Here is an 11,125-nt window from a genome sequence, read left to right as displayed (position 1 = left end):
CTTCATATCTATATTATCTGAATGTAAGTGGAATCTGTGGAGAGAGAAACGTGAATTTAAACATTTCAGGAAACACAGGAATGAAAGTGTGACTCGGATGAAAAAGAAAAAGCAAATAATCGAGCTGAAGGATGAAGCCATTTGTAGGAAAACCTATGAACGGAGTGTTTGAGCTGTCAGGGGTTCAGGTTTGAGTGTGTGGTGCACAGAGCTGTATGTATGTTTGATGAAATGAAAAGATGAGCAGAATAAAATACTTTGAAGAAACATAATTCTTTGGTTTTGTTCCCATGTAGCTACTCTGTTCACTCATCAATGAAAGGTTTTGTTTTAATAAACTTCTACACAAACAAACTTTACATATTCATATAAAAAAACTTCATCAATTCAAAAAGCTTGAGAATTTTTTTAAACTTCCTCTTTTGTTCTGATCGACTCTCAGTACGAAACTTTTCCAAGTTATCTTTGTCTTTCACGCCGTTTGTTCTTCCATTTAGAGGAAGTTTTGTCGTCACTTTATTATCCACTGTGCAACATTTGGTGTTTTTTCTGGCTGTTCGTGTTAGTGAACAGAGGAGGTGGGCTACAACACCTGCTATCATCATCCACAGAGCCTTTTACAGATGAAAGTCACATCCTGACACCCTGATCTACACGATGACAGCAGCTGTGCGGATGTCCAAGGTCACAACCTCACCAGAAAATACCTGGTTTCTCCTTCAGGTTTTAGATCTGAAGAAGCGTTTTGGATGAGAGGACTGCTTTTGATATAATTTGCTTACACAAGTCTGATCTCAGTGTCTGATCTCAGTGGATTAACTGGGCTGAAATTACATGTATTCAAATTAAACACTAATCAGTTGTACTGTTAGTCTGAAATGTGTATAGAGAAGCACACGCTTAAAAAATAAATGCTTTGTATTCAGATTAGACGTTTCACTCCTTCAGAGACATCGCAGTTTGTCTTTACAAGCCCAAAGTTCAAAAGCAGGATCCACTCATGACTTGCTCTTTTTCTTGGTGTTTGCCATTGCAGAACTTTTCCATTCAAAAAAGAAATCAATCAAGTGGAAATTATTCTAATAGCTATGCACTACAATGCTGTGCAGTGTGCACAAAGTCCAGGAGGGAAAGCACAGAAACCAGTGGAGATGAAGGTAAAAATGAACCATTTTAAAGTTAAGAAATCACGCAATTTTGCTGAAGAGTGACAAAAAAACAGCCACCTGAAAATCTAAACCCAACATTTTCGACTTTAAAAAAATGTGGAAAAAAAAATCGGAAAATCCAGAAAAAGAGCGCAGTTATGCCGCACAGTGTGAGTAAAAGGAAAAGCAGAAAAAGACATTTAAATACTCACATAAAGACGCCGAGGACAGAAAACACCGGATACCTCGCTGCAGTCAAACCAAACAGAAGCAGCAGGAAACAGTTACCCCACCTGTACGTCTGATTAACGGAGGGGCGTTTGATTTTCACCTCACTTTGCTCAGTATTGGTCAGGTGACAACCCACGCTACCTTCAGCTAACATACCACAGACATGAAAACTTTACTGTTTTGCACACAGCTTGAATTCTGTAAAACATTTAATTCTTCAAATATATTTGTACAAAGGGAACATAACTGTGTTTCAGTCAGTGTAGAAGGAACCTAACACCGCTCCAATCTGTGGTGACATGCAAATGAGTTATGGAAAAACTATTTACAAAATGCTTAAATTTTGTCAACACAAACTCATGAGGGAAAAACAACATGAGAAAGGCTAAAATTGTGGTAAAAAAAAAATCTGGGAAGAGGATGTGGCAACTTCAAAAAGTACAAAGAAGAAGAAATCCAGGAAAAATAACAATAACGTGTATTAATTTTAAAAAAAAACTCAAAGTCAAAAATTCATAAGAAAAAGTTGTGGGCTTATGAAAAAAGTCACAAAATAACAAAAAAAATAATTATTGTAACATAAAGAGAGAAAGAGAAAGAAATTTTTAAATATATGAAATAAGCTGTAATTTACACACACAAATTATTTTTTTATGCACGAGAAAAAATGTTCTTAGAATCTTCCCAGCCTGATCAAACATGAAATATCAGGTATTTTATAGTATTTATTGCCACCACACAAAGTCTGTTATTCAGAGTCACGTTCAGTCCCGAGTTTTTACTGAAAAAACATGAATTAGGATTTGTTGGAGTGGCTGAGGTGGAGCTGATGGACCGCAGGCTGATGATGTGACGTTTAAATTTACTCCTGAAAAAGTCAAATTAAAATAATAACAATAATAAAAATCCAGAAATGCATGTTTCAAATGCTCAAACGTAACCCATGATGTCAGGTTTGTGTTGGGATTAACTGAGAGACAGAGGAAGCGGGCATGCGTGCGTGTGCGCGCATAGGGGCGGGACTTGTGTTTGACGCGAAAGGTTTTTTCGGTCTGTGCGCAGCTGCTTCAGTTGTAGTTTTTCTACGTGTTTTAAGAGAAAAAGTGAATGAAGACATCAGACAGAGAACAGAAGTCCTCCTCCTCGGTTTAGGTCCAGCCTCACCCTCTGTCAGATCATCTCCATCATCCTCCAGCTCAGATGTGAGTACTCCGACTCATTTTTATTTATTTCAGGCTTTTTAAAACCTCTAAAATCTTTCAATCCATGTCTGCTTTAAAAAAACAAAAAACAAAGTGTAGTTAACAGACTAAAGAGATTCCTCATTAAATTCCGTGGTGGGTACAGCTACAGCACAATTCAAACTCCTTTTTTCTTATTAATTAAATTTTTAAAATCAATTTTTATCTCTAAATTTATGGATCAAAAGTGAAACTTGTCTGGAAATGTCAGTGCTGAGACTGCAGAAGTACGACCGTGACTCACCGGGTGACTCACCTACAAAACTATCATCAAACAGTGTGATCGGCTGAGCTGTGATGCTTTAATTTCCTGTCACACACACACACACACACACACACACACACACACACACACACACACACACACACACAGAGAGAGAGAGAGAGAGAGAAACAAAGACTTAAACATATCACACAAAGCTACAAACACCTGGGAGTTTTTAGAGTGAAGAGAACCCACTGTGGGAATGTTTTTGGTGTGTTTTGTCCCGCGGGGGGAGGGGAGTGATTACTTAGTGCATGTTGATCTCCATCAGTCAGTCAGACTCCTGCTGCTGCTGCTGCTGCACTAATCTTTCTCCATTTTGCGGGTGGAAAACAAGCCTGCTGGCAGTAACACTGTGTGTGTGTGTGTGTGTGTGTGTGTGTGTGTGTGTGTGTGTGTGTGTGTGTGTGTGTGTGTGTGTGTGCGTGTGTGTGTGTGTGTGTATAAACTGTTTATTTTTTATTCTTTTAATTTGTCCTTTACCTCTTCTGAGCTGCTGAGGCTGTTTCATCCTCTGAGACTCTGATTTTGTGGACGGAGGCCAAACTTTGATGAGTCATGTTTCTATTACTGAATTAGAGTTTGTGTTTAGAATTCAGGCGGCGTTCCTGCTTTTAAGGTCTAACAAATTACAAGCTTCACTCTGTGAAAATCATCTGAGATCTTACTTCAGAGTTTAAAACATAATATTAGTAGCACACAAAGGTTTATTATATTTATTAATTATATTGTATTTATTGTCTGAGCCAAACTAAAGACTGCTGTGCTCCTCCCAAACCTGCAATCACGATCCTGATTCATTCATCAGCTGTGCTCATCGAGGCTGGCGCTGCTGCCTCGGCCGATGAGCAAGGATCAAAAGTAAAAAGGAGAAAATCAAGAGTGCTGCACACCCTTTAAATCTGTTGTTTTTCTTTTTTCTTTCTTAAAACAAATATTTGGCCATTTTAAACCAAGTTCATCTCATTATTATTATTATCATTACTATATGTGCAGTTCCTTCACACAGGGGCGTTTAGAGGGGCGGCACCAAAGGAAATCAGACTATATAGTCAGAAATATTTCATCAGTGTAGAAAACTGAATGTCTTTCATGCTCTTGTGCAGCCATGCGTCTGATTGCTGATTTAACATTTGAGATTTGGAGCTGCACAAGAATGAAAAGTTTTGCTGTTTTAAACCTGAAACCTTTCTGGAACTCTAACTACACCTCGTATCATTGTTCTACACCACAGAACAACCCTGATTGGTCCATTCAGCACCGTGTTTCCTCCTATGTATTTCCAGCTGCTACTTTTTGTTAAACTGAAAGAAAAAGAAGGAATCAACAAGTATGTTGGTGGTGAAATCACTTCTTCTTCTTAATAAAGTCTCTTCTGCTGCCTTTGCATACACATAGACACTTTGCTACATGACAGTTTCCTTCCTATTGTTGAGTTCTTAGTTCCTAAATGCTTTTTGAGCTTTAAGTAAACTTTTGCAGCTAAAACATGTTATTTTCTAGAGAGATCCACGTAGAACCTTTAGCTATAGATCTGACCTACATACACACTATCTGTTTATATACAGTATTTCAAAAGTCAAGGCAGCAGTCGGCTTTGAAAAGTCAAGGAGCTGCAGTGCCTTTAAGCAGCATTCTTTAAATGGCCTTCAAGCTGTTTTTCCCCTCTGACATGTCAGTGCTGCTGTTGCCCTGCATCACTGTCTGCTCTCTCAGTGCCCCCACAACCCATACATCCACCTCTGGACGCCACAGGGATGTTTAGTCACCACTCCATCTTTATATATATTGCACATAAGCCTGAAGTTATGCGCTCAAAGCCTAGATGCCTACCTCTAACTGTATTCTACTGCTGGGATAAATGAGTCATTTTTGACTGAATTCTTGTTACAAAACTCACATTTTCCCTGCAGGTCGACTCCAGATGCAGCAGGGACTCCAGGAGCTCCCGGGGCCCCGGAAGGTGAGGGGGGTCCTCCAGCTCAGGCCCCAAACCTGACGAGCAACAGACGACTCCAGCAGACACAGGCACAGGTGGACGAGGTGAGGACTGCAGCTCACTACGAGCAAATGGAAAACGTATCAGAGATGCTGATGGGTGTTTTCATCCCTCAGGTGGTGGACATCATGCGTGTGAATGTGGACAAAGTCCTGGAGAGAGATCAGAAGCTGTCGGAGCTGGACGACCGCGCCGACGCCCTGCAGGCCGGAGCCTCGCAGTTCGAGAGCAGCGCTGCCAAACTCAAGAACAAGTACTGGTGGAAAAATTGCAAGGTGGGTGTGACACAAGGAGATTTTTCCACGTTGAGATCCGGTGACTGCGGAGGCTGTTCAAATACACTGAGCTCACTGTCATGTTCAAGAAATCAGCTTGAGATCATTTTAGTTCGTGGCATGAGGTGTGCTATCTTGCTGGAAGCAGAATATGGATGTACTGTGGCCATAAAAGGATTGGCATGGTCAGCGACTATGGTCAGACAGGCTGTGGTGGAGAGATGCTCTTCTGCATACTTTAGTTGGAATGAGCAGTTATTAAGTTACCGCTGGCTTGCTATCAGCTCAAAGCAGTCTGGCAATGCTCCCCTGATTTATGACATCATCAGCAACCATTACTGCTCGCTGGATATTCTCTGTTTCATGTCATTCTTAAACTCTAGAGATGCTTGTGCAGGAAAATCCCTGTGGATCATTTTACACATCTACATGCTTCAATGCATTCAGCTGCTGCCGATTAGATATTTGTGGTAACAGGTGTTTAAACAGGTTACATCCCTTGTTGTGGAAAAGATTTCAGAAAACTTTGAAATTATCTTTACATAATCAATGTGTTGTTTTCATGTTAATCTGTGATCATAACAGGTAGAAATGAAGCTGCACGAACAGTTTCAGTTTAATGTACCGATTAAGTGCATTTAACTTATCCATCACTACCTCACAGCATCTCCTCTTCATCCATCCAGCCTCAGATGCCAGGTCTTTTTTTATCTCAGCGTCAGTCCATCAAGCCCCGCCTCCCCTCTGTACAGTTCAGACCGTCCAATCGCTGGATAGCCTGAGGAGGAAGAGGATTACATTAGAGGAGAGGAGGAGAGACTGTTTGACTGACAGCAAATCAGAGAGAGGAAGAGGAAAATCTCAATCTGGATTAGAGTGACAGTCAGGGATTAAAAAGCCAGCTGTGATGTGTGACGTAACTCCTCCTATCCAACACACACACACACACACACACACACACACGTTTGTACATGGATACATCCGAACAATCATATGTGATGCATTTTATTCTGCTTTAATGACCCACACTGTCACCATAAACACACTCCTGCTCTCACAGTGGGCAGAGTACAAATGTGGATTCATACGCCGCTGAAAATAGACCCAAACAAAATGCTCTAAAAACACACAAAAACATTTTCTTTTAGCTTTTTCAATGACAGTTAGGAGATTTTCTTTCTTTATATGTAAACACTGAACAGCTCTGAATACACACACACATTTCAAACACACACAGTCACCACCAATCGCTCTCTCTCTCTCTAAACCTCTTGTTCTTGTTAATCTCTCTCGCCCTCCCCCCATCAGAGGTGATTTCCTGCCTGTTTCACTCTAATGTCATCATGTGGATTTTATTTATGGGGAATTTAGATCAACACACACGCACACTGTGCAACATGACATATATTAAAATCTGCAGGGCGTCGTCTGCTTTATATTTCTAGTTGGCCACGCCTACTCGGCTCATTTAAACTCTTTTTATTTTTATTCTTGGCCTCTGCTTGCAAACTTCAAAAGCTTCCTTTAATGGCAGTTATTGTAATTTCTTGTATTTAAAAGAAGTTCAAAACCTCCCAAAAAACTTACTGAAGCTTTAAAAAATAAAAAAGTCAACGAGATATCAGCTGAAGTTGAAGTATGGACAGGCAGTGCCACAAGGACAATGTCTTTATTTAATGATGGAAATAATTAAAAAAAAATGCATTCTATTTCAAACGACAGCCTGGGAAAGGACATGGGTGACAAAGAAAAGTCCAAAGTTAAAAGAACAGCAGTGCACATCTAAAATCTATAAATGCTGCCCCCTGGCGGTGAACTTCTTAGTCCAAAGTTAACTTTAAAAAAGTACCTTTTAAAATGAAACCACACATTTCAAAGAGAAACAAGCACTAGCTCAACAAAGAATGACTCAGTATTATCAAAGTTATATGAATCTCTATCTCAGACTCACACAAGAGTGCAGAAACAGCTTGTTTAGCATCAAGGGAAATGCAATTAGTCCATCTTGTTATACAGAAATAGAAAGAAAATTCAGACTTTGAGAAGAAAGGAAGAAACATATGGGACCACCTCGCAGCTACAGACAGATCATCGCCCAGCTGTAAAATCCAGTTCTCACTGAACTAATTCAACAAATTTGGGGGAATAATTACAAAAAAGAGCGTTTAAGGCCACCCTCAGCTTACACCATCGTTCTCCTGATTGACTGCTCCCTTTAAACTAAAGGTTTGAACAGCAACACAGCAACAACTGTGTGTCTCAGATTATCATATGAAGACCATCAGATCAAGAGCTGAAACAACACTTTAGGCTTACTGGGATTGTTTGTACCGCTGAGACTGAATACATGACCGAGAATAAGTAAAAGAATAATCGCTCTCTTTTGCAATTACCTTCTGCAAATTTTAATAATGACCTTCACCACCAGGGGGCGGTGTTTGGCCAGTTGAAGTTGAGCTGATTTCTCTTCAGCACAGTCCACAGATGTTCACATGAAGTCATTGCTGTGGTTCCTTCACATTTTGTTGAAAGCTGAAACGTAATATGAGAAGGTTTATACCTATTTTAAACACAGTAATGTATATTAAGGACCTTAAAATGTATATTTGCAGGTAAATAAACTGAGGCTATAATTAATTGTAACTTCTACTTGTGCACTGTTTCTACTTAAAATTAAAGTGAAAGATTATTTCTAGCTAGGACCACAGTGCTCCGGAAAGCGCTCAAACAGGAGCCAGCGCTTCTCAACAAACAAGCCAGGTTTGGTGGACACATGTCTGGGTTAGAAGAGACCCCGAGCAGACTGAAGACAAGCTGGAGAGATGATGTCTCTGCTGACCCGGGAACACCTCAGTATCCCCTCTGAGGAGCTGGAGGAGGGGGTTGGAGGCTGATAAGCAGCAGACGATGGAGTGATTTATTGTCTCGGTGGAATTAAACGGCTGTTTCATCTTCTTAAGTTCATCTTTTGTTTCTGATGGCTCTGTTTGTTTTGTCTTTCTTCCAGATGATGATCATCATGGCCATTGTAGGTGTTATATTTGTTGGCGTCATTTTCTGTGAGTAAAATAAAGCCTTCTCTTATTTTTGCATGTGGTTTCTTGGCCTCCTTATGTGCACCTGTGGAGCATTTTCATTATGGAGGTTCAGCTTCCTGGAAGCCCTGTTCTGCTTCTTCTGCAGAAACATTAAAACCCATTTTAAGGAAAGTTTGCAGACACACTCTGCCGATTAGGTTTTTCAAAGGCTAGCAAATTTTACTTTACTTTACTTTCAGAGCCGGTAGCTGCACCCATCACTGACTGCTGTCTGCACTCAGAGCTGCAGATCCTCGTGTAAAATCAGAGCAGTTTGATGCAGAAGTTGATGTTTGAAAGTACAGAGCAATCAGAGCAGCCTAAAAAAAGCAGACAAGCAGAAGATGATCCAGAGCTGCACCAGGAGACGTCCTAGGAGGATTTTACAGTCTGTTGCACTCTAAGGGTTATAAAAGCTTCTTTTTACTTTTTAAATATCACTCAGAGACAAATATCTGTGTTTGCTGTCCTCAGTGTATTTCTTCTACTGAGCTGCTCTTCAGGGATGGACGAACAAGTCACAGGACGAGTCTGCACCACCGAACGCCAAATCCAGCCTCTCCTCAGTGCTCCTCCACCCCAGCGATGCCTTCCTCCAAAGCCTCCATGCATGCTCACATAATGTGCTCCACTACCTCCTTATTGTGCCTCTGCATGAGGCCGGTTTCCTGACTTTGTTACCGGGTTGGGTTTACTGCAGGTGTAAAATCTGTTGACCCAGGTTTGTCCTTTAAACACTGAAACAAAAAGAAAAAACCTCCTGCTGCGCCTGGTTTTTCTGCAGCTCAGTGCATGCAAGATTCATGGACAGGAAGCAGTGTGAGGTTTACTGGACACCAGTAAGAGCTGAAGTCGAATAGTCAGCTGTCTTCTCTTCAGAGGGCTTCTGAGTGACCCAGAGGGATGTGAGCAGCATCCAAAAGAGCTGTTTGAGTTCCTTAAATACAAAGGAAAGGAGCAGCATTGCAGACTAATCTTGAAATCAAATGAGGTTTCCGTGTTATACTAAAAATCTCTACAAAGTTAGGCTTTGTGCTTTAAATATAAAATCATCTATCCAAGTAAATTTAAACGTACGATAATTCAGTTCACATAATGCAGCCTTTAGGATTCTCATCGTCAGTCATGGAAATCTTAATAAAGGCAGGAGTGACACTGGATCGCCAGATCAGCAGGAAGGGAAATTAGAGATATTCATCTTTTCTGTAAAGTTACAGCTTTGTAATCGAACTTTGTTATCAGGCTTGAAACCCATCGTCTCTGTCAGGCTTTGAGGTTTCGATGATCCAGCAGCAGAGGAAGCCCGACTATGATGAACCTGCTCACCTCTCAGAACAGTTTGTTGCCTAAATCGACCAATTCTGACTTTCTCGCTCTTCATCCTAACGCTCACGCCACGAATCCTCATGAGTGACACTGAAATCAGGTTTCCTACTCGAGCTTGAAACATTTAAGCACAGCTGCTCTTTCTGTGTTAAACCTGGGTTTACAGATTCCTGCTTGGCTCTTCTCTCGGTGCAGACCATTACTGAGCAGAAATCTGACTTCCTGCGTGATTAACCCACCTGCTCGCGTGCCCAGCTCCGTCCGGCTGTCCTGCATTTGTTTCATCGTGTTGTGAACCAGCCTGAGTTTTGTTATCTGTGGTTTGAATGTTCAACATGTTTCTTTGTTCAGCCTGGATCGGTCCCCTGTGTGTGAAGGAGCTTTGAGGCTGAAGTGATTATTTAACCTTTGAAATATATTAGTCCATCTTAGACCGAATGGTGGAAGGTGGGAGTCGCTCATCATCATCATCGTCAGTGTTTCTTCTGTACTTCTTTGACACGCTCAGAGAGAACAGCCTGGACTTTCTAATAAAGTCATGTTTGCTACACACACACAGCGTCTTTGTGCCCTTGTTTGTTTGGCATCTTTAATATTCTTCAGCCTAAATACAAACTATAGGTTTTAAAGGGCTTGTGTTTTAAATGAGTCCACGTTGAATGTGCAGCAGTCGCCCACCTGAGCAGGCACATTTTTAATAGAGCAGAAGATTTTGCCTTTCAGGTGAAGTCTCATACAGTGAGAAACATTAAACCAAACTAAAAATACGAACACCGCGTGGGTCATTGAGGACTTGGTGACATTTAAAGGAGTTTAAAATACAGTTACCTGATAAATATACTTTCGTGGTCACACCTTACTCGTACTGGATTCAACCCTCCTTCAGTGCTGCTTCGGCTCTTCGTGGTACAAAGGTACTGGATACACTCCTGAGATTTTGGTCCATATGAATACGATGGCATCACACGGTGGAGGCCTCGAGTACAGTGAACTCAGTCATGAGAAACCAGTTTGATGACGTGTGGACAGAGACGTACCTGAGGACTGCTTTTCTTCAGTCTTTGGGCTGTGACTCGTTTCCTGATGGGAGAGATGCATGCGTGCATTTGTTTCCAGGCTGCACTCGGTTGTATCTGGTGGTCATTTGAGGTCACTGTTGCATTCCTGTCAGCTTGAACAGGCCAGCTCCTCTGACATCAACAAGTACTCTGCTGCACTCTGGACATTTTCTCCATTTTGGACTCTGATTTACCCACGTAGCCTCTCCAAAGCAGATCAGCAATTTCTTTAAAAATAATCAGAACAGCCCATCTCACGCCATTCCACATTCACCTCTCTTCCCCACGCGTACATGCCCGAATGCACCAACCAATAACATGGCAGCCATTTAATTTGATATTTGTGTTAATGAGGAGTTGAACAGGTACAGCCAACAATGCGGCCAGTGGCTTGCCGTCAAGTACCTGGAGCTAAGCTTGCTGGCTGGTGGAGACTCCTGTGAGGTGAAGCGCTAAAAATGCAAATCACAACAAGCCGGAGGAACTTTAACCGCGAGAAAGTGAA

At 41.3% G+C, this 11,125-nt stretch overlaps 1 protein-coding gene across 1 annotated transcript; it reads left to right on the top strand.

Moving 5' to 3' along the window:
* The first annotated feature begins 2,387 nt into the window (after positions 1-2,387).
* On the top strand, positions 2,388-10,116 carry vamp1a (vesicle associated membrane protein 1a). Its single transcript, XM_026157264.2, has 5 exons — positions 2,388-2,581; positions 4,799-4,928; positions 5,001-5,159; positions 8,167-8,218; positions 8,711-10,116. Coding segments are annotated over exons 1-5 (360 nt in total). The 5' UTR covers positions 2,388-2,579; the 3' UTR covers positions 8,728-10,116.
* Positions 10,117-11,125: the final 1,009 nt, after the last annotated feature.

The sequence above is a fragment of the Astatotilapia calliptera genome, chromosome 22, assembly GCF_964374335.1.
Source record: "Astatotilapia calliptera chromosome 22, fAstCal68.1, whole genome shotgun sequence".
In the NCBI taxonomy this organism is placed as follows: Eukaryota; Metazoa; Chordata; class Actinopteri; order Cichliformes; family Cichlidae; genus Astatotilapia; species Astatotilapia calliptera.
This window is presented reverse-complemented; position numbering and strand designations above follow the sequence as displayed.

What these genes read in the sequence shown, in the direction of transcription:
- vamp1a (XM_026157264.2), top strand. An exon ending in CACAGGCACAGGTGGACGAG is followed by an intron (nt 4,929 to 5,000) that starts GTGAGGACTGCA and finishes TTCATCCCTCAG; the next exon opens with GTGGTGGACATCATGCGTGT. An exon ending in ACTGGTGGAAAAATTGCAAG is followed by an intron (nt 5,160 to 8,166) that starts GTGGGTGTGACA and finishes TCTTTCTTCCAG; the next exon opens with ATGATGATCATCATGGCCAT.